Here is a 23840-nt window from a genome sequence, read left to right as displayed (position 1 = left end):
ACAGGGGAGATGCATCACAACCCAGTGGTGATGTTTTGCTGTTTTCATTTTTATATTTTCAGACAGACAATGGGGAAAACAACCTCGAACATTTTTTCTTTCACTGTGATATTTTGAGAATCTTGGTTGCGTTTAACACTGATGGACGAAGGAAGCGGGCCCACCGCTGCATCTTGTGCCGCTAATCCCTTAACATGCGTGGCCTTGTAATGACATGCACTGACCCACTTAGTTCCACTCTCACTCCCCTCACCCGCACTGACATTTACATTGCCGCCACCGCCGCGCACACTTTAGCCTTGCTTTTACCTTGCTGGGTTTAAAAAGCGTATTTTCGTATAGCTTTTCGTTACGGCGTAGAATCCGCTTCTGCGGCGACCTTAAGTGTGAATTTATTCCTCTTCCAACCTATTACGATAAGGAGGCGCTTTGTTCAGTCAGACCTTAGCTTCGTCAAATTGAAAATTTTGCTTTGGCACCATCTTGTGGCGTGCGTAGGCAATTACAAACATGTTTGCCCGAGTATCGCTATTCATGGCAGGACTTGGTCCTTACCTGAAATGCTTATTGCCACCAATGCCTCTTTAAATGTGTTCTAAATAAATAAATAAAGGCATGTCTCCTTTAAGCGGTTTAACTCGTGACTGCCGTACACAAATAAAACAAAGCTGCGCGGCGTACGTGGCACGTACATAGTGGAATGGATTTTGCGGCGCCGCGACTGTGAATGAAAGCTTCTTTTATCGGTAAATTCCGCAATTTCAAGCGGCTGTGATAACAGAGGGGCAAACACCGGCGGGGCCTTGAAGGAATTTTGTCTCCGCCAGCATCCTGCCAGTTTTGTTCCGCTGCCCATTTGTCAACAGGATGTCCAATCGCTCAGTGCCAGGCGGGCAAATCAGCACCTTGTCACTTTTGACATGACAATCGCCGCGCTCAGACAAGTCGGCGTGGCTGATGTGTGCCTCGCGGCAACGGGGCTACATAAAAAAGGCACCCAGAATAAAGCCAGGCCCCAGCGCGCATGCAATCTGCCAAAGCGGACATATTAGAGCGTCGAGGTGCCTTTGAGATGGAGGACGTTTCTTTTATCACGGGAATCAGAAACTTGATTGAGCGCCGTGACCAATCCTTACTGGGTCTTATCGCGAAATGACAAAGACTTATGTGGCTTGGCATATGTGCGATATATGCAAGACGACTTGCATGTGACATTTACTTCAAGAGATCATGTGACACGTTTCTCTGGGAGAAAGAACTTAAGTGGATCAATGGGAAAATGAGTCATCGTCATTCGATCATTATTTCATAGATCATAGAATTTCATCACAATGTCATTTTGTGCTACGGTGAATCCTTGCTTTGACTTGCAAGCGCAACCTTGAGATACGAGCAGGGTTTAAAAATATTGATTTTGAACGCTATGCTAATCTAACATTATTTTCTATGCTACTGTATATCGATCTAATTATTATTATTGTTCTTTGTCAATAATTCTAATGATTTTCCCTTTCAGGGTTGATGTAGCTCATGGAAGTGCAAATGAATTGGACATGGAGAAAGTCTCACAGCGACGGTAGAAGCCTGGAGGCAAACATTGATACCAGACCTATTTAGTGGCGACTTCACAGAAAGATAATTAGTCCCCCCCCCCTCACACACACACACACACTTCTAAGTAATTGGCCTCACTAGTGTCCGAGTGAGCTGGACTGCGCTCACACAGGGGAGGGTGTGATTTCGGCGCCCCGGCGTGGATGAGTGTTATCGTATTTTTATGACACCCTCCCACATCTGCTTTCACATGTTGTGCACTTAGCAGAAATATTCACATATGTTGCTCACACAATAAATCACAGAGGCCATAAAAGAAGCGCCGCAGATTCATGGTCCAGTGATTTAGTATCAAATTTCTCGTTCGTTATGAATGTGGGAAAAAGTAGCAATATTTCAAAGAGCTTGAGTCTCTTATTAATTTCATTTGGAGATTTTTTTAAGGGGTCATTTTGTGAACAGGTGGATTATAGTATGTTGTTCTCTACAAAACTGTTGTATGTCAAACAATGGATACAACACAATGCTCCGATATTTTATTACACAATTTCACGCTATGCTACGTTGTGTCGTTACGCTACGTCATGCTATGCTAGAGGTTCCACTACGGGGTTTTGTTGTCAAGGTGGAATACAGCAATTTTATGCTAAGCTACTTTATGGTAACCTTGAGAAACAAATGTAATTTTTTTTTTTTTTAATAACTGAAACCACCTCCAACTCAAATCGTCATTTCCCATTGAAATGAATGCAAATGCCATTAATCTGCTCCAGCCTCCCCCTAAAAATAGCACCGTATAAAACTGTAGTTTCAAACTATGACATCATTAAATAGAAAACACTTTGCTGCCACCAGAGCACAGTACAAGACGTAAGAGAACTTAAGTTGACCGCAACCGCAGTTTTAATGTGTATTCTTCGAGTAACTGGGACAAAAGCATATGTGGCCAGCTGTACATAATTGGGCAACACAAACTGGCTGAAATGTGTGTGAATGGGGTTCCGCTGGATGGCACTTTCATTTCCGTGATGTGTTTTTAATGGTGCTTCAGGAAGGGGCTATTAAGGTTATGATGGCCTCTCTCGTTGGATAGCAATTTGTAATGCGCTTTTGCGCATAATGTAAGCACATGTGTTATTACGTAGGCTGCTAAATATGAGACGTGGTTGTTATGATGTAATTAATGACTTCTCCATTAGCGCCCTGGAGACGGAACCAATGGAATCAAAATAAGAAAATGTAAACTTCTGGCCGTGTAAAGCAACCTTCAGCTTTAACCTTGATGTTTATCGTGCTCCACCCTGGCAAACAGGTTGCGCTGGGTGATTCATTGACGCCGAGTAAAGTCTGCAAACTAAGTGCGGTGTGTGGGTGCGCGTGACGAGAATCTCCTCGGGGTGCCATTACCCTGACACTCCACGCAGCAGCCTACTTTTTTTGCCGGTACGATGAACCCGCTTTTTCTCCTTTAGCATATTAAAGGTGTGGTCTCGAACCTGCCATCTTGTAGGTTTCCCACACCGCCGATCGCGGGCGAAGCCAGCCGTTATTGTGCAATTACTTGTTGCCCAGCCTTTTTGTTTCCCCTGCCAAAGCGTTCACAGCACAAAAGCGACGCAGACTCATTAAAACATCACTCTGCTCCATCAGGGGGGGAGCTCGCGGCCTGCCAGACGGTTCTGCGCCAATGCCGTGGGCCCGTGCCACCTGCCACGTGGAGGCTCGCTCACCTCAATTTAAAACCAAACAAAAGACGCCTGCTAAAGTGCCTCCTATTCGTTTGAAATTCAGCTCTTGCTCCCAGCGCGACAATGCGGCCCGACGCCCACCGAGGGACATTAAGTATTTACCTGCAAAGCCACCGCAGCTATTTCAGATCAATTTGCCTGATGGTGTTCCTTTAATACAAAGTGCTGGTGGTGAGGAGTAGGTTCGCAAAATAGCCTGCGCAAGGTATAATCAACCCGCCTTTGATCTCCCGAATTAGTGGCGAGGAAAGATGTTTGTTGTAATCATTCCCCAATTAGCCCTTTTTGAATAATTACTACTTGCCACCATGTTGTGAAATGAAGCTACGCTACGTGTACCTGATGTAATAGCGGCCTGTCAGGGTGTCAATGCGTCATACTTCATTTTTAAAAATGACAGTACCATGCCGTACAAAGGAGGCTGGCTTTGTTTAGATTACCGTTATTTTTGGAAAATTATAAATTGAAGTCTGACAGGAGCCGAGGCCTGTCCGACAGCGCCGCAACAGCGCTGAGCAGTCGGCTATGTCGGCCCAACCTTGTCGTTGAAAAACGGGTCGTTGGTATTAGCAAAATGAGCTTTTCTGCGCCTGACAGGACCTAATGACACCGAGAGGTGTACGTAATGTGCCGGAACCTCATTACGTCTTCATAATCAACTCGGGCCTGGGCGGCTCGCTTGGCGAAAAGGACGTCGCACCCTCGGCACCCTTTGGAAGATGCGGCTATTAACCCGACATTTTCTGCCGTCGCGATCCCTTTTTTAGCATCCGGTGGAAAAACTGTAAAGAAGCAAAAGCCGGAAGACGCGGCAGTGATCTAATTAACGTGCCTTCATTTGCTCGTTTCCAAGGTCACGGTGAACTTTTCCCCTAAATCGGTGACGTTGATTTTCTAATAAGCGGGCTGGGATTGCTTTAGCGCACTTTTGGCGAGGCCAACTCCCATCGGGGGCGGGGGTGGGGTTGCGAGTGTGTTTTTAATTAAAACCAAGTTACATTGTTGGCGTAATTAAAGTGGCTCCTAATAACGCATTGTTTAATTAGGAGGTTCCGTTGATTAGATGCCCAAATAAGGATGAAGCTTAACAAGATGTGACACGGGGAAAAAAAACAGCAGCCACCACTCAAGTAAGGATTTTATAGGGCTTTAAGGGAGAATTTTCACCGCCCCTTCACCGTGAAAATGGAAACATTCGATATGAAATTAATACAGAGCATATTTATTAATGACGCATGTGAATAATCCAGACGGGGGTGTGCAGGAATGTGAAATGATAAATAAAGCCGCTCAAATCCCGGCGCCTAAATCCAATTTGAGGATTCCATCAAAAGAGTGCTGCCTCTATTACCTATTAATAATCAGCCTGGAACAAAAAGCAATTATCAGCCATTCAAGCACGCTGAGTTGTTTTGGTTTTTTTCCCTCAACATTGATTACATAGGCAAAACGGGAATGCGCTCGGTTGATTCCGCATCCTTCATTACGGCATTGGTGCAAATCCAAACAGCAAAAGGTCTCGCCTGCAGACAAGAGCTTGCTCGGCTTCGGAAAGCACTTGTCGGCGCTCATTTACCCCGCTGACCCTGAACGCTATTTACGATGCAATAAAGCCAAAAGCAAAATAATTGCGGCGTTGCGCCCGGAATAGAACTCGTGGGCCAAGTGTGGCCTGTAAGGCGACAGCGTGAAACAAAAGACCCGCACAGGCTCGCCTTAATACGGTCCCATTACGTGGCAGAACCCGGCCCGGATTTGCCTTCCAGAAGCAGACAAGGAGCCCATTAAGGCCACCGCAGATGTATTTCAGCACCTCAGAAAGTCTGGCGTAGACATCTTGAGACGCATACTTTTGTGCGCCGCATGCTTTCTAGCAAATGACCTTCCGCCGGCCGAGTCCACACCGGACATTAGCTTCACATTTTGTATTGACGAGGCCTGTTTTATGGGGCTCGCAAGACCTCGCTGGGTCAGCGCCATAATATGTTTGCGTGAGGGCTGTAAAGCTCATGATGCCAAATAAAATATGTCCTTTAATGAACTTTTATAGGGGGGAGCGGAAGCTTTCGAGAGCCGACGTAAGCATGCGGCGTAATGCGAATTTCCACTGCTGCCCTGATCTGGATGACGCCGAGAGAAATTTCAACACACAGCAGCAATAACAAAAAGGATCTCATTTGCAGTCACTGGTAAAGATTGTGATTTGGCTCATTTATTAATTTAGCGTTGCTGTGTGAAAGAGTGACGATACATGGATGGGTTTTGTATCGAAAGCACCGGGCGGACAAATGGCGGATATCTCCTGAGAGACATCGCAGTATCTCTGCGAGGATGTTTGCTAGCTGGAAGGCAGAAAAGGTGTTCCATTAATGTGGCCCATTTACCATTCAGTCACTTTCTGGTGTTCACTCCAGTTTTTCCCTAATGAGGCGTTTAAATGTATGATCATTAAAAAGGTATGTCTTTTTTTATGAGGCCATTTACAGATTGCCTATTGGAGCAGATCTTCGAGCGAACCTGCGAGGGGAGGGGGGGGGCGTCTGTTGTACGCGGCGAATCCAGCCGGCGTTATGATGGATGATGGCGGCGGGGGAAGGGAAAGGACTGCTGGACAGGGCGCAGCCTTCCACCTCAGTAGCCGGGGATGGCTAGGCCACATGCTGCTTGCATCATTACACAGCCTCGGCCCGGACCTCGGGTGCCACCCTGATTGATGGGCTCCGTCGGGCCAAATGGCCCAATGGAGGCATTTCGTCCAGACTACGGCCCGGCCCATCAGTCTTGGAAGAGGCCTTGCCGGCTTTATCCGGGCTGCTCCTCTTAATCCCGCCTGCTGATTAAAAAGGCCCGCCGGGCGCCTTGATGAGTCAATATTGTAGCAATTGGGAAGAGGCTTGATGTCAAATTCATAAATCAGAAGAGTCACAGCCGGTGTGATCGGCACCTGCGCTATGTCTGTCGCCATGTCATTAGTCATGTGACCGTGCCGCACGACGGCCCGTCATGTGATGATTACGGGAAATCATCTGCCCGATGATGCTAACAGATGGCGACGTGAGAGCGAGGCGCTCTTCAATTTGTTTTTTTTGAATATCGTGGCGCCGTTAAAGCAAGCAAGAGTTTAAAAGACAAGATTCAGCGATCGCCCTCAGCGAGCACTTTAACATGTTTCAAATGCCAAGTATGCCTTTGGTTACCATGACGACTAGGTTGGACCCAGGAGGGTGGTCCTTGTTCAGTTCCCGAGTCTTCAGACCCAAGATCTGACTGTGAGCCAGACGTGCTAACAATGACACAACTGTGCTGCACTGTTTACTAAAATGTGAAAAAGAAACAAATCTCAGTTGATGCCAAAGTTTTGGTGCAATCGGTTCGGTAGAGTTTGCATAATCCGGCTAACAGTCACACAGACAACATAATCCCCGTGGTGGAGGTAATGACAGGATTAGGCTGTGGATCGTGGCCAAGAAAATGTTCATTGTGGGAAGAGAATTCAATAAAAAAATAGCAGGACGCCAGGGAGCGACACAATTGCAGCCAATCGACTCGATTGGCTCATTTTGCTCAGTTGCGGACTCGGTCGAAATTCGTTGCGCGTCGGCCAAGGCGACGTTCCCTGGCAAGCCGTTTGTGCGAGTGTAAACCAATGCGTCGCCGTCTGCCCGGCTGGATAGCGTAGCCCCGTGCGGCCAGATGCGGCGAGCAGCTGCACGCAGCTTGCCTGCTACCTTAACGCCTCAATAAGTCTCATTACGATAATGGTCGCTTTATGTTTTCATCGTCTGCCGCTTCCGGGAAACTGGACAGAAAACAAAAATGAAAAATATCAAACAAAATTATTGTTTGTTTTTATTCTATTTGGGGAATTTTTGATTCCCAGTTGAATGAATGTATCTGTCATTATTTCAGAAAATTTGTGTGGTTTTTTTTTTTTTGGTTTCACTATTCAAAACCGTAATGAAGCAGGAAGCTTTCCAGCTGGCTGCTTCCCAGTTGCCGGTCGGAAAGCCGGGGCGCAGGGAGGGGCGGGAGGGGCACCGAGGCCGCCGCCCGCCTGGCTTAATGAGTTGCTCACGCGTCAACACTGGCACCCGCTCCAGAACATCTGCCTCTCGGGTACACAGTTTACTTACATTTCACCTGCGCCATTACTCCGGATGAGCCATCGTCTACTTAGCTCTGGTCCGGGGCGTCGCCCGATTGTCCGTCCTATAAGAGGGCAGTTTTGCGAGACCCGGGGGAGCTTCTTCAGCAAGTCATCATTGCTGAAGCTTCCCCAAAGCGATTATCGGTCATTGTCCGCGATCCAACAAAACGCTGCTAAAGAACAATTTGGGTAAAACTTGTATTACGATCTGTTAGCACGTACTCGCTTTTCTACGGTAATGACGAGTGAGCACGGACGACGGCGTCCTCTAATTACCTCGCACGCACGCGTAACCGGCCCGCCCGTGACATTTAGCGAGGGCTTCCTCCGCCGAGTCGCCGGGTGAGCCGAGAAGATGGCATTAGGTGATAAGCTTCATTTCCTGCCGACCTCTCATCAGCACTTTTTCCCGCCGCCTTCAAGTGCGGCCGATTAACATCAGGAAGCGTATCAGGACGAACGTAACAAACGCGCTCTCAAGGTGAACCTATTCAGGCCGCAATCTTTCCTCAACGTAGACGATCGATTTTTTTGGGTTTATCTGCGTTTTTGTGTCCTGAGTCCCTCGGTGCCCCCGCAAAAGGGAACGGCCTTGTTTACGTCGCTACGAATTGCTGTCATTCAATTAAGTCAAAGCGTGTCCTTCATAGTTTGGGCCGTGATGTAATGCCGCTGTCGAGGTTTATTAATTGATATAAAAGACGCCTTGGAATTAAGCCGGGGCCGTTTGTTCATCGGAACGACCCATTCTTTTCGCGTTCGCCCTTGGGAACGACGGCCGCAATGAGGTTGTTGCGGGAACGCCGCGAGCTTCCTCCGGCGGGGGTCTGCTCCGTTCCGACGCAAATAAGTTGATTATGTCAGCGAAAAGCACCTCCAGTCGTTGTTTAGCGCTTGTAACGCTTACGACGGCTAATTAGCTGGGTGGGTTGCCTTTGATTTATAGTCCCTGCTATCAGCTTTTAATCAGCCGGGAGCAACGATCCGTGTGCGGCCCCAAAACCCCGTTCAATTACGAAGCGTCTGATCGTGACGGAAATGCCAAAGACCGAGAAGATTGTCACATTTTCTGCATAGATAATTCAGATAATTGAGTCATAATTAGAGCCGACGCATCGTTCGCCGATTATGAAGATGACACGCCAGTCTATCATTTATTCAAGAGCGAGCACAACAATGTGGCCTCGGCGGAGCCGTAACACAAGATCTGGTATTTACCCGCCTTCTCCCTTTTTACACACAAGATGCTGAAGGCGGCGTACTTTGACTACCGTGTGTACCGGACTATTTCTGAAAATTGTCCTTCGGTGTCGGTGCTGTTTACACTGATCAGAAAATGCCGTTTTTACAAGTAGCATAAAAGACCTTGTAAATGTAAACAAGTCGGCCATTGCTCGCCAAGGTCTTGAGCCTGCTTTCAAACAAACAACGTCACATGATGGCAGATTTAAATCAGGCGAGCCAATTCCTCGCTGAGCGCCGCGGCCGTCATGCGGAACATTTACCGGATCCATGAGATTATGAATGGTCATCATTACGCCGACGCCGACGCTTCTGCAACGGCCGTGATAAACACAAAGCGGGAAGGACAAGCAGACGGCTCATGAAACCTAAGAGACTTTCCTGAGAAAAAAATCAATCGGTGGAAGAAAAACAAGTCCGAAATGGCAGATATGACTAAACGTTATGAAACAAGCAACAATCACCAATGCCGGTTTACAGTACTTGTTTCTATTTTATAAGCAGTAACACGATGTTCTTTTCAAAACGCTGTCGATCTCTATGAGCTATTGGTATTCGAGAAAATATTCCTCTTTAAAAAAAAAAAAGAGCTTGGCATTTTAGCACTGAACAGGAACACAGGATGGTAAAACAACATCATCTCAATGTCACGCTGCTTGTGATGAAGCTCCGAGCGTGGACTAATAATAGCAAAGCAAGAGCACCAACACGGTCTGCTCTGGCCCGCGTCAGGCTGCAGAACCCGATTGTGCTCCCATCTACATGTTCCTCCTCCGCGATGAAGCTTTAGCTCATGACCGTTTTCATCTGTTCCTCCTCAGTCCGACGATTTTTCTTTGCGCTAACCTTGGCGGTGAACTTGTCAGTCATAGTTTGGAGTACAGATACACTGGCGTGGTGCTCGGCTACACACTGAGCCGAGTTGCTGAGGTCAATTTGCTCCCCCTTGCTCATCCACAAGCTATTGATTTTTCTCTTTGACGTCTCTGCTTTTTTTTTTTTTCTCCTTGCCCAAAAAAAGCGTACTTTTGTGTGAAGAAACGTGGCACAGCGGTTTCCCTCCCGTGTTGTTATAGAGTAAGAAAAATAAACTAAAACGACTGGCTGTGATTAGACGTGACCTTGTATTGTAAGCGGCGGCAAGACGGGACTCTTTGTGGCCAAAGTCTGCCTCATGATGATTATTATTCTGACGAGTGAATCGCCCTATGAGGGCTTCGACGTTCCTAAAAATTCAACAATTTTTTGCGAATATCCTGGTGAAAATGTGTGCGACAGCTTCAGTGATTGACACAAAGTTGGGTGAGCAGGACGCACTAAAGTGTCTCGAGGTGGCAAATTGAACAGGAATTCCATTTGGGTTTTAAGTGCTTCTCAGGTGAAACCCAGGGGTTTATTTTGATGAAGTTCTACTCGGGAATTTTCCTAGAGGAGCTCCGATTGAAAGCAAGTATCCTCCATGATGATTTGTCAAATTCATTCAACCATCATCATCAAATGCGGAGGACATGTAATAATTCAATTACAGAATCGGGTGTGCTTTTTTTTTTAGTTCTGACAAGATGCCAAGGATAACTGTAGCAGTGACGAATGGAAATGAGGTTTTTTTTTCGTGGAGGGCTCCATCCACAATTTGATATTCATCCCCCACTCTCCAAGAGTGGAGCTTTAGGGCGCAATCTAAACCTACGCGACCCACACTTCCCCTTTGCGGCGGCAACGGCCCGCATGCTACAATTGTGTAATTTCTATCAATCACAGCGCCGGGGGATTGTCGGCGGAAACTGAGGAACTGAGAGACATGAGGATCAGGCTGGATCTGGGGAGCCCGAAATGATATTTATTGGTTTGCGGCTCATCGCTACAACTCGTCAACCTGTGGGCAAACGCAGGACTTACGGAAACTCAACTGCAATGCAGATATGCAGCAGTGATAAACAGGCTAAAAAAAGGCACTTGACGAATGAAAATTTACACTTTGTGCCTCAATACAACACATTGAATAGCAAAAATGGAGAATCACAGATTCTAAAGCTAACTAGCTCTTTTATGACATAAAGGTGTCAAGGAAGTAAACTGGAGCGATACATCTCGACGGAGAATGTTAACATCTCGTAAAAATCACACTTGACATGTTAGAAAAATTCAGTTTAGGCTCCTGCGAACGACACGTTTTAAATTGTATGAATTAGCCCCGCCTCCACATTTGTGTATGTAATGCAGCAGCTCCCCCAATTCAATTCATAGGTGCTAATTTAAATATTATCAAAAGATGACATACAGCCAACGTGAAAAGCCACAAAAGTGCCATTGTCTTATCCCACCAGCATTAAATGTCAAGTTCGCACGTACTAGGAACGAGTATGCCAATCTATCTCATTATCACATTTGCAAGCGAGCGATAAGCCCCAGAAGAGAGCGAAAGAACATTCCCATGTGTTATTTAAGCATCGGGCTACTCAAATATTTTCTGAAGCAGGTTTGACATTTCGCCAAATCTAATTGCAACCTCAAAAAGCTCCAAATAAAACAAACGGCATTGAGGAGACGTGGCCCTGGCAGCACATTTAAACCTCCTTTTCATTCATGTCGGCTACTTAGTTCGCTCTCTCGCGATCTGGCTAAATCTCCGCCACATAAATGTCACGTTTTGCATCCAAGCATCGCTAAGGCGCCGGAGCTGCTTTTATTTGCATACGGGCGAGGAATAGGGACGTGGGGGAACGTCGTGTTATGAAAGTTCAGGTTCAAGTGGCGCTCAGGTGACGTCACATGCGCGGCGGCCTCGTTTTAATTGGTCGCCATGGCATTTTTGTGATGGCGCAGCTGTGCTTTATGGGGGTTCCTTCAAGGTTTATTCCGACGTTTTTTTTTGCATCTATCACGTGAACCAGCAAGCTTCAGTTTGAGTCCAGCTGGCACAACGGTGTAAAAAGTTACCACATGCATAATGGCCGAAGTCAATTTGGCCATAAAAAGGGGTTCGTTTTTTGGGGTATTTTTTGCGTTAAATGTCTCAGGATGCGGCCACCTCTACTAAAATGTTGGTAATTAAACAAATCATTCCATTTTACAGCACAAATGCAATTAATGAATACAATCAATATTTAGTTCCATTTTTTGTTTTGTGAAAAAGTTATACAAAAATGACACGCCAATAATGTAGGAAGATGACTATATTACAAAACAAATAATACAAACGGTGACTACGTACTGAGAGAATGCCAAACTGTATGTAAATGAGTGGTGGCCATTTTGCTTACAGATTTAGTATGAGAATTAAGACGCTTACCTTCAGTGAGTATTGGCCAACTGATGAGTGATGGTCCTCCTCAAAATAACACTGCAGCATTTCCATCATGCCTGTGAGCTGTCAGGTTAGCTTAATTTCAGCTCGTGCTCCATCAGTTTTACCTGCAAATACAAATGAGCGTCACACGCGCAAAGCTAACGGGGAAAAAAAACTAACTTCAGGTAGGAATATATAATAATGAAGTCATGTAATTAAATGCAATACTATAAGTCGACATTTCACACATTTTGGCTGTTTAATTGTTCTCCATAAAGTTAACGCCGCTATCAATTCCTTTTTGGTCAAGCGGCTTTTTAAAATAAAACAGGATTCAAGTTCTAATGGGTGAAACCAAAGCGGCATGACATAATGGACCCTGATTGGTTGATTACATTTAAATAACATGTTTTATCAAGCAAAATTTGACTTTGCAGATGACTCAGCTGCTATTGGTGACCACGTCCGTCTCAGGATGTGGCTGGAGTCATTTCAGTTCACACCTGAAGAAGAGCAGCTCCCCATTGCGCCCTTCCTCCTCCTCCTCTTCTTCCTCCTCCTCCTCATCTCGTGGCCGAATGGGTGACCTTCTCAGCACGGAGGCTATCATAATGTGTTGCGAAAAGGTCAGCGAGGAGCAGACTCTCACCCATGATATTTGTGCCGACTGATAGAGCCTGCCCTGTGGTTACACGTGCGCAGTGCATTTCAGTCAATATTCATAAGAGGAGACTTTCTGGGAAAACATAAAGGAATAGCTTTCTAAGAAAATGCATGTTGGATTCATGGAAGGCTCCAAATTGTGAATGCGAGTCTTTTTAGAAAAGTGTTGTAATTATTTTATATTTGTCACTGTGATGAGCTTTGCCCTTTAGTTGTAGTGTTGTTTTACCATTTGTTTTGTATTTTCTAAAATGTTGCCTTTTTGTCATCATTTTTTAAACATTTTTGCATTTACATTTATATATTATTTATGAATTATTGTTTGTATTTTTCAATTTAATTTAAATCATTTAGCTTTGAAGATGTTTGTTTTCCATCAATTATTTTTGTCACTTCTGATATATTTCTAACCTCTAATTTTTCTCACTCATTGGTGTGCGAGTGTGCCTAATATTTTGACTTGTGCCACACCCATCAGCCAATCCCAAATGTATTCCTGACGGCGATAATATTCGTGAGAGTTTCACTCACTGTGAACGTGTGAATGTTTTTTTGAGTACCATTTACTCTGGCTAGCAATTAGGAGTCTTTGCTGGGAGAAAAAAAAAAAAAAGAGAAAATCGCTTTTGGTGCAAGGTGAAAAGCATGTGAGACAGATGTGCAACGTAACAGGTGAAATCCTCCCAACGGCCGCCATCAAATCGCTTCATTGACCAAACAAAGACAAATGGCTTACAGCTGTTCTACCAGCAGCGATCACATTCATACGAGGGTGGGGTGCAATGATGCATTGAGCTCGCAAGACCCCCCCCCCACCACCACCACCAACCACCACGCCCGCCACAGGCAAGCAAACAAACAAACTACATTAAACATGCGATCACAGCGCAATTACTGTTAAATGCTTGAGTGCCTACATTTTAAACATGCATACCCAGCAATGGGTTCATTAAGGCCCTTGGACTTGACACTCATAATATTGCCTCAAAATAGATTTGACCAAAAAAAATAAATCCAAAATAATAAATATTTATTTTTGTTGAGAACACACACTTGCACGTATTGATATGCACGAAGGCGTCACTATTGACACATCAATAAGGCTTCACCGCAAATTGGCGGAAAGCTTCATCAAATCAAATCTCACACCAACAGTGTCTGATCCCCAACATGAGGGCGCATTAATGCCTTCGATTGACTCCAAACGCAAATGGGACAATCAGCATACAAATGCTGAAACATTACAGCCGGGTCACGCCCCGTCCGCTTGCGGGGAAAAATGTCCAGTAAGGACATTAAAGGTCGAGTCGACTTTAAGAAGAACACCGAAGGGTTTTTCTCATAAAAATAAATTGTATGCATCCATTGACTTGATTTTTACAATTATCCGGAGAGTTTGCGCCACAACTTAGACCTGGTTCCATATTTTCAAAACTGTGCATTGGGGAACATATTTTCATCAAGTTCTGATTAAGGAACAGAAATTCAAAGTCTGAGGACAGGTCTGCACGTGGGTCATGTTCGTCTCCACGGTCACACATTCCATCAAACTTCGACTTTGGGGCCGAGCGACAGAAGGCGAACCTTGCTGTGGGACGGGGGCGACCAAAATAGACGTCCCCTAGATTCTTCCCTGTGATAAGGCGGATATCGGTGTGGCCGGCTGGTGTCCTTGGCTCCCGGAGGAAACATTCCTGCAATTATGAAGGAGCCAATCTGAGGCCAGTAAGGATGTTTTTTTTTCTTTTTCGTGTCTTCTTAGCTTGAAGCTTGTTATGCTTCTCTAGGGACGCTCAGGTTATACTACAAAGTATTCTCTTTCCCATCATTGGGAGTACGGATTTCACTGCTTGCTACGCTTTAAAAATACCCTTTTTAAATGAATTCCAGATGCCAGAAAAAGATCTAGAAAAGTCTGTAATATTTGTAGTCATTTCATATTTTATTGCATTATTCAGGGCAGCATAAATGTCTTCGTGGTTAGCAATATCCGCACACATCGCACTAGACCGTCAACACTTTTGCAAGAACTGGCCGGGATGTCTTGTCTACAACGATAATTTGTTCCAGGAAGTCAATTTGTTATTGCCGTCAATAACAGAACACTAAATGAAAAACACGTGAACGGCAAAGCTTTCAGTGAGCGTCCTGGAAATGTTAGCAGTTGAATGGGGGGAAAAAAAAAATTCATCAGCTGCCAACTTCAGATTCATCTTTTTTTTTTCATTCAGCGAGGATTTGGAGGTTTAAGAGTAAACGCTAATGCCGAGTGGGTCGCTGACATTTTCAAAGGAATGATTTAGCGCAACTAGAATGTTCCAGGGATGAATTAACATCCGGCCAAAAGCTTCTATTTGACTCCAGGGGCCCAGAATTCTTTTTTATTTCAAACTTCTTTGCTCTCATGGAGCGTGACCAACTACTACGTGGAGAGCAACTTTTGGAAACACGCCTTGTATCCTGACCCCATCCAAGCGTGACCCAGACTTGACTGGACAGCTTTCAAGATGGACGGACAGACAGACTCACTCATTTTAAGCAAATACTAAGAAGAAAAATCTTTAGTAAACCCCCACCTCGTCACAGTTTGTAAAAATTCCGCAAGAGGCCATAGAGAGTAAGAATTGGTGTCAAGGAAGTATATAGAATAAATACATTTCAACTGAAGGATTAAATAGTCGCAAAAAATACTTTTGCCCGAAATTGTTGAAATTTTCCTTGAAGCAGAAAGTAGCCCCCCCCCAGCTAACATACTTCACCTTTGAATTGTGGCTGGCTTTTTCGGAGTCACGGATCCAGACGTGATTGAAATCGTCGGCGTTATCACGCCAGGCAAAAGTGGTGAGCGTTTCCGCAACACCTCAGAGGACCAAAATGAAAGGCAGCCAGACATGAAATGCATACGAAAGAAATGGCGTGATGCCGCGAGTCACTTTCTCCGTGCTGTGATAGCAGCCGGACAAAATCTGGAGAGGTCCGCTAAAGAAATATTATTGATGGCTAACTGGTGAGTACAGGGAAGGTGCAAGCGCGAGAGCTGAAGGTGTTTAAAGGGCAAGTGACAACATGCGACGAAACAAACTTGAAATGACAGGACGCCATCTGTTGAACGTCAACTGACAAACTTGAATTCAGCTAACAGAAAAATATACATAGACACACACACACATACTGAATATTTACAGTATATTCATTTCTGTGATTATGAATAAGGGACACGAGCCCATGGGGAGTGGCTCAATTTTCATATGGAATCTTACTGCCATCTTCTGGCCAATTTATCTTAGTTTGTCCAAGGGCCCAGGATAGTTTCATGAAAATATGACAAATTATGATTTTTTTTTTTTAGTTTTCCTATACCCTTGAGTTTAATTGTATCTGTTTATTTTCATCATTATTACTTAAAATATATCAAATGTATATATGTATGATTATTAGCAGTATATATGATTATAATATGTATGATGTTTTTTTGGCTCAAATTCTTTTGGAACTTTAAAGAGTTCATCTAAGGTTGTATCATTTTTAAATACCAGTCAGACAAATATTCAACAAATAAAACATGAATAGATGACAGATGCATATTTTCTATTTTTCATTATTCTGTCATTTTACTTTCCATCATGATTAATATTCTTAATATGTTTTGAAACTACAAAAAAAGAGGTTAAACATTGCAATACAGATCTATTGTATCATATTTGAGCCTTTTGCTGTAGTTGCACAAAGCAAAAGGCAGTGGGCGCCATACATTGGGTTTGATTAGATCTGCATCGTATGACACCTTTATGGCTTCAATCTCATTGTACTTTTTTTTTAAGTTTACAAATGGCAGTTTGTTTATTTGGAGTGTATATTTCAAGTGCATTGAGTAATTATAAAATTATGGACCAATAACAGATGTTTTTTTAATGTACTTATGACACCCATAAGTTTAACAAAACCTCAATTTAACTGCATATTAACTGTTGCAGGGAGCTAACAGTCCTTTCCTTTGTCCTTTTACATCCTAATTACTATCATTACTAGACTATTTATCTTCCTAATTGGTTGTTTGGGGTCATTTACAGCTGGCTGTGGAAGATTAATCCACAAAAGCAGCCTGGTATGTATTTTTTGCATACAGTATAAATGTCATATAACCATTGAATTAATTCAGCGTTGGTTTAAATGTGTGCCAGCAAAATTTTATAGTAATTGTGTAGTCGCAGAACATTGATCATATAAAATAACAAACCTAACATTCGAAGCTGCACAAATGTGGCTTTACGACTTTTGCCCGCAGTGGGTTGTCATTTATGTCAGCTGAGTGGGAGGGAGGAAAAAAATAATCAGTCAGTTGACACAGCAATAAAGACCAGCTTTATTTCATCTTGGTACAGCATTTAAAATTGATTAAAAATGAATTTAACACAATTCTTCCTGGTTTTTTTTTGTTGTTTTACTTTGATCGTCACAACTTGAAGCAAAGTTAAAAGTGTTCCGCATCAGTGCTTCGTCAAAATGGCAGACACATGTATGGTATTGTAATTTGATTGCGTCTGACTTCTGCAGCCCAATTATGAAATATCTTCCATTGAATTCAGAGTGTTAAAACTGTCAAGGGGGCAACAAGCAAATATTTCCAATCTACTGTCAAACATGCGACCAATTAAAGTCACAGTCGAGAATACTTTAGTTGGCACTTTTTGGGAAGTCTTGAGACACAGGGAACAAAAAATGGATGCCTTCATTAGCCATCGAAGCTCCAAAACTAAACAAAATTAAGCTCATGACTGTACTTGCTAACCACTAACTAAATGTAGTATCTTGAAAGATATTGTAACTTTGTGTCTTGATATAAACATTATCTGATCGTGTCGGCAAAGTTTGTACACCTAACTGTAATGCTAGCAGTTATGCTAAAGCTAAAGCTAATCCAAGTACATGACCCAACTAGGACATGACAAGCACCATCCTAGCTGGCCCTGGTTTATGAGCCGCCATGACAACTCTTAAGCTAGTGGAGCGTTTGCTATATTTTGCGGTGACTGACTGTAAATGCGACTTTACTACTGGGTTAGTGACCGACTGTGGCACAGTTACCTCACCACCCTAAGAAGGTGACTCCATCGAGAACCGAGGCCCCCGTGCACTACTTTTTTAATACCTTCAGACACCTTCGGTCATTCCTGAGTTCTGCTGTTAAAATGGCTCCTCCACATGCATGTTCAAGGATAGAATAAGCCTGTGCTTACCGTTTTTATTTTTATCGTTTTATATTTAGGATCTAAAGTCTTCTTCATTCAAATGCTGACTAATTATATTCTGCATCAGTGTAGGTTAGTGACAGACTACAGTGCGTTCTGACTAATTCACCGCCATAACGAAATTCTGCCGAAAAAACAAGGACCACCTCTACCATAATACCGTATTTTCTTAAAGAGATGAATATTGAGTCCTGTTATAGTCATCGCCTAAATCGTAGTTGACCTGAGGTACAGAGCAGTCTGTGAAAAAGTTGGAGAAGGCTAACGAACACAGCGCGTTATCCTCGATGCCCAATGGGGTGGCAGCCTCCGGGTGGCAGTAGAGTGGGGGCTGGACAGGCGTCGAGAGCTTCCTGGCAAGCGGCGGCGAGCAGCTAGTCCACGACTCAGGGTAAAGGAGACCCCCAATGAAGTGGTGGCCATCGTAGGAGGTGGCGGCGCCGCCGTCTGGGCCAGGCATGCTTTGGTAGAGTTCCTGTTCGGCCGCCGAGCTGATGTAATCGGGTCCCAGAAGTTCAAAGAAGTCCGCCGCCTCTGGGTTGGCTCGCTCCAGGTCCCGTAGCGAGACTCCTGCCACGGGGTTGATCTTGGAGCAGTTGGCCGGCTCGGTGAAGAAGGAAGGCGGCAGGTTGCGGTGGCGCAGGGGCGGCTTCCTGGCTTTCTCACTACGGATTTCCGTGGTGGGGCTGAAGAGGGCAGCCAAACTGCGGTTCTGCAGGCTAACCTGGACGCCGTCGCGCTTGGGGACAGTCTTGCCCGCCGGGGGCGAGGACGCTGGGCCCTTCACTCCCGCATCGGTGACGTTGATGATCCCAGTGCACCTCTTGATCTGCTTCTGCAGATACTTGCGGTGGTTGACTTTCCTCTTGGACTTGACCGGCTTGTCCAAGGCCAGCTTGATGTTACTGGAGGCTGAGTCCATGAAACTCAGCAGCTCCTTAGTGGTCTCCTTGTAGTCCTCTTCCTTCTCCGGCTCACCAAGAAGACCCCCGTCCATTCCCGAGCCAGGGAAGCAGAAATTCAGGAACTGCGGGTTCATGATGGCGGCCATTCCTCACCCGCCGCAATCTAGACAAGTTCCTCAGATCATATTCGCCACTATCCTGATGCTGCTCGACATTCCGGAGCACAAGTGAGGAGACGAAGAGCGGAGGGAGGGGATCTTTCAGGGGGCCGGACCCCGTGATGTCAAGAGAGAGGGGGTGTTTCCCCCTTCAAAGAGCGCAGGACTTAACTCTTTGCTTGTCCCGGGGCCACCTGCATCCCCAGAGGGATTTTGTTTGAGATTCCATGCTGGGCAAAGAACAATAACTTCGCTGAGGAACACTCCTCTGTCGTTTGAGTTTGTGTGCGCTCATGCCCAGTAAAAGTAAAAGGAGACTATGTGGAAAAAGACAACAAAGAACTTGACCACGCTCCCTCGCTCTGGGGCCAATTAGAATTACCAAGAAAATTTAAAAATATGCATAATTATTTAAGATGGCCTACATTTTCATTCGCCGTTTTGACAACGAAAAAGGAAGGCCTTGCTGAAAGGAATTCAGAGGAAAACTATTTCTACATGGCTCTTTATCCCGATCTGGGGATACAAGACTTCTGAAGATACCAAGTATTAACACAGCCTCATCATATTTAGGCCTAGTTGCGTTTGTCGTGTTTGAATGAAAAAACACAACATGAGGCTTCTCTTTGTTCGAACAAAACACTCAATTTGTACTCATTAATATAATCGAGTATTTGCTACTGATACTCATTATCTGGTCAAGTTCCCTTTTTACCGTTTGGACCTCAAACAAAGACACGAGACCACTCTTTGTCCCAAAGGACAACTAGGGGACTGCGTGTAAATAAAGTCCATCCTTTTCATACCCAGACAATCTTTCGGTTGGGTCGAGCAAGCTGAACTTGAGTGCCGCTCGCTCTGTCCAACTGTAACATCTCGTCATGGGAAAAGCCGATCGCCCGAACATATGCGACGAATTTGGGACCAAGTGGCCGCTTGTGTCTTAATCTGCCGGTGACATAAAGTTGATTTCTGGTGTATTCCCAGGCCAGTGGGAATTTGTGCCCCGGCCTGACAACTATTATGGGGCCGCCTTTGACATAAAGCCCTACAGGGTCTAAATAGCCCCCATTCTTCGTCTGGGCCAGTGAATGGAAGCTTTGTGCCAGAGATTCATTAAATTGCACCTCACAGCCCCTCGCTAAAATGCTCCTCCAATAATGGAACAGTCCATTTAACTGGAAAAGCTGCCGGAGCTGTTAAATAAAAAAAAAAATAGAAAAAGAAGACGAACGCAGGCCAGAAGAGTGTCGAGGCCGACTTTGACAGAAATGCCGCGTATGAAGGCTCGGCGGGGGCATCTTTACAGGAAGTTGCCTTGCCAGCCATTGAAAGGGGCCGCCGCCATGTTGCTTGCCAGTGGCAAAGGTTTTTGTTGTTGTTGTTTTTTTCCTGAGTCTGCTTTAACTATTTTGTGCCAGTCGCTCGTTGAATAATTCATCGGGCTCCTCTTGGAAACAGTGCATCTTGAGGTGAGGCGTTTTGGACTTGGAGTGAGGCTGTTAAACATTCTTTCTCATGCTAATCGCGAGAGAGTGGAAAAAAAGGACGACGGTGAAAGTGATGGCACTAATCTAATTTTGACTGACTTTTGAATGACTGCTCCGCATTAAATGTAAATTACATAACAGCCTTACTTGCACAATATGGTTTGCTCGCGATCATAAGAATTGTTTATTAGTGCAATACTAACACTGCGGTGACTGAAAAGTGTCACGCATGGCTAATTTAAATCTCTGACAGGATTATGACAAAATGGCGTCATCGCGGACACAGAGCGGGGGGGCATTGACATCAGCAGAGCATGACACACATCCCGGAAACAAGATGCCATTGTTGTGTCAAGGCCGAAAGGGCACAAGGTTAGGGTGCGGATTGGTGTTATTAAGGGAGGGTGGAATTTTTCTAAATATCCTTTGGGGATGTTCAAATGAGTTGCAACTGCTTTTTAAAGCACTTTTGGGACGTAAAAGCATCATGATTTATCCATATACTGGAAACTTTTGATCCGAGGTATGCGCTGGCAAGCTGCAAATTTTATTTCATGTGAAAGCGTCCATTTTTAAAGCGAAACAAGAGAGCAGTAATTGGTTTCATACAAAATATGTAAAAAGAAATACTTTTTTCTTTAAATGACAAGCTAATTATATTAATTATTGCTAATTATTTTGAGAATTACTAAGCTACAAGAAATTGTGAACCACTTGGGTAGCCCCCCCCAAACAACAACACAAAGTTGTTGAGGGCACACATCCATATTGCGGCAATATTGTTCAACATTAACACAATCCAAACCCAAGAGAATTCACTTATTCAGCACCCCCCCCCCCCCTTCCTTCATAGTGACACCCCCAAGCTTTAATCTCTTCCTATATAGTGTGTATGTGTTTATGTATGTGTGTGTGGTCCCCCCGGGACGCACTCCCGTGTTTGGCCTCCGGTGAATACTAAATAATGCCTTTGATTGATGGCCACTGTCAGACACTGACGGAATAAACGACCCCTCAGAGTCCTGAGAAAACTTTTTAAGGAGGGCCCTTGGGTGGCGCGGGACCCCGACGGTCCTCCCCCGCGCCGGGCAGTATATCTCGCCATCTGAAAAGTCAGCACAGCTCGCGACAAAGCAGCGACAAGTCCAGCTTTTCTTCTTCTTCTTTTTTTTTTTTTTAAAGGCAACATACCAGCGCTTGAGTTGTTGCCCATGTGCATGGTGTCAGCTTCTTCACTTTGAAGCAGGGGTCTCAAACTGCAGTCCTCGAGGATGGTGTGTTGCAAGAGGGACATTTGGAAAACATGCAGGAATGCCACCCCCCCCCCCGGACTGGACTTTTGAGACCCCTGCTGTAAAGCGAATGAATGCAAAAGCTAAACGCTAACAGACTAGCTCACCTGTCTTGGTGGAAAGTAAACAAGAATCATTTACACACTGTAAATGGGTGAAGTAGGAGGAAAAGATGAAAAATCACATCAACTTTTACATCATTGTGGTAAGCGGTACAGTAAGGCAGATATTGAAGGTTAGACACTACAGAATCCAAGTCAGAACAGTCAACTTTTTGTTCGCATGGTTTAAATGAGAGATTTTTTTTTTAATTGAACTTTTTGACCGTTTAAAAACTTTACTACCACTTTCCCATAGTGCAATTTTGACAGTATATTATTTATCAAACCTGAACATGAAAATTTCACAAGACGCCTTTAATTTTTAGAACCTCTCGAAAATATAATAATGCTAAGTATTAAAACATGATAATGAACTCACATTTATGAATTAACCTAGTGTTACTTTTTTATAGAAAGAAAACACACAAAAAATGCATTGGATGGGGATGCAAGGAAAATGTCTATCTAATCGAGGCATATGCTAAGCTAAATAGTAGCTGGCCGTTTCCATTTGTGTTGACCCGCTGTTTCACTTTTAGTTTAACTTGTCGACCCAATATTGCGATAATAGAGATAAAAAGAGAGTTTACTGGTTTACTTACCTAATTCAAAACGGTGTGACACCAACCTGAAGAGTCGTCGACGAAGTGTGACAGGACAGAATAGTCGAAGACGCTGCACACGGCACGCAATCAACACGATTGATTAATAAATAAATAAATAAATAAATAAATAAATAAATAAATAAATAAATAAATAATGCTTCAGCTGCTTAAAGCATGATAATGTACTCCCATTTATTAATTAACCTAGTGTTACTTTTCTATTGAAAGAAAAAAAAAGAATTTGAGGGGAACACAAGGAAAATGTATTCAATTGAGGCAAAGGAATGTGTGCGGCATATGCTAAGCTAAATAGTAGCTGGCCGTTTACATTTGTTTTGACCCACTGTTTCACTTTTAGTTTTACTTGTCGACTCAATGTTGGCATAAAAGAGATTTTATTGGTTTACTTACCTAATTTTAACGGTGTGACATCAACCTGACGAAGTGTGGGAGGACAGAAAAAGTCGAAGACGCTGCACACGGCACACGCAATCAACTCGAAAAAAATCCGTGAACCCGGAAGTGAACTGCAATCTCATTTCATGACGTCATCTTATTCTATGACACCTGTTATTTTATGACACCTGTTCTACTTTTTTCTTTTTCACAAAATTTACAAAAATAAAAATATTATTGACAGAGGGATAACATCCTTTTGTTGTTGTTGTTGCAGATATCATATTGGTAAACAAGAAGTTAAAACATAAACTAATGACCATAACACTACTGAATAAGCTAAACTGTTTGAATTTGGAATAGAAATATTTTTTTTTCACCGGAATGGAAATACTGATATATTTCTTTAAAAAGTTGTGAAGCAGCTGAGTGCCAAAAGGGTTGGTGGAATAATACAGGTATTTCTATATTTGGGTGTTGAATACCATGGGAGAGGATTTTCCGACAGTGAACTCCAAACCCGTTTCACTTTTACCCTACACTCACCCCCCTCGGGAGCTGTATTAATAATATTGCTAGCAGGCGGAACAAACAGGCGGAGAGTGAGTGAATGGTCACCGGGGAGAGGGATCCCGCAGGAAGAGGTCACATAGCAATAACCTCCCGCCACTGGCGTTATTGGCCTCCTCCGACTGTGGACTTTTATTAAATTTCCGTGCCATTGTTCGCGCTCGCTGTGGATGCTTCAAACGTGATAAAGATCTTCCCAGGTTGACTCTTAAAAGGCCACAATGCATATTAAAGAAAACAGAACCAACCAAGCCGTCATCATTATCAGGGTAGTTGTGAGAAAAGCCTGATTTTAAATGCTCATAACTGTCTTGGGTGGAAAAAAAATTTATTAGGCTAAATTGATGATGCAATTCAGTCCGCAACGGGTGGGCAAAACATCTCAGACAGTTACACAATAACAAAAGAGAGGCTGCAGCTCACCCGTGACC

At 44.1% G+C, this 23840-nt stretch overlaps 2 protein-coding genes across 3 annotated transcripts in view; both read right to left on the bottom strand.

Annotated features, from left to right (window-relative positions):
• Positions 1-22927, bottom strand: part of tenm4 (teneurin transmembrane protein 4) — a 142374-nt gene extending 119447 nt beyond the window's left edge. Inside the window, exons 1-3 of the mRNA XM_088380778.1 lie at positions 22855-22927; positions 22441-22513; positions 11984-12105 (exon numbers count right to left, since the gene is read on the bottom strand). The gene's annotated coding sequence lies outside the window, so the exon portion shown is untranslated. The remainder of the gene's footprint in view (positions 1-11983; positions 12106-22440; positions 22514-22854) is intronic.
• fam181b (family with sequence similarity 181 member B) lies at positions 16983-22918 on the bottom strand. Of its 2 annotated transcripts, XM_088380779.1 has the most exons (3): positions 22855-22918; positions 22441-22513; positions 16983-19149 (listed from the first exon to the last, which is right to left on the bottom strand). In XM_088380779.1, exon 3 carries the CDS (start codon positions 18941-18943, stop codon positions 18062-18064), a length of 882 nt encoding a protein of 293 aa, XP_088236905.1. In that variant the 5' UTR covers positions 18944-19149; positions 22441-22513; positions 22855-22918; the 3' UTR covers positions 16983-18061. The 2 variants fall into 2 exon arrangements, with proteins under 2 accessions (XP_088236905.1, XP_088236906.1); XM_088380780.1 differs by lacking the exon at positions 22855-22918 and having other exon boundaries at positions 16983-18960; positions 22441-22515.
• Positions 22928-23840: the final 913 nt, after the last annotated feature.

This window comes from Syngnathus floridae, chromosome 7 (genome assembly GCF_059516105.1).
Source record: "Syngnathus floridae isolate MCC-2025c chromosome 7, RoL_Sflo_1.0, whole genome shotgun sequence".
Classification (NCBI taxonomy): Eukaryota; Metazoa; Chordata; class Actinopteri; order Syngnathiformes; family Syngnathidae; genus Syngnathus; species Syngnathus floridae.
The sequence above is the reverse complement of the archived record's forward strand: the minus strand, read 5'-3'. Positions and strand labels throughout refer to the sequence as shown.

Excerpts from the sequence above, each read along its gene's own strand:
- fam181b (XM_088380779.1), bottom strand. The coding sequence starts at position 18,943 with ATGGCCGCCATCATGAACCCGCAGTTCCTGAATTTCTGCTTCCCTGGC.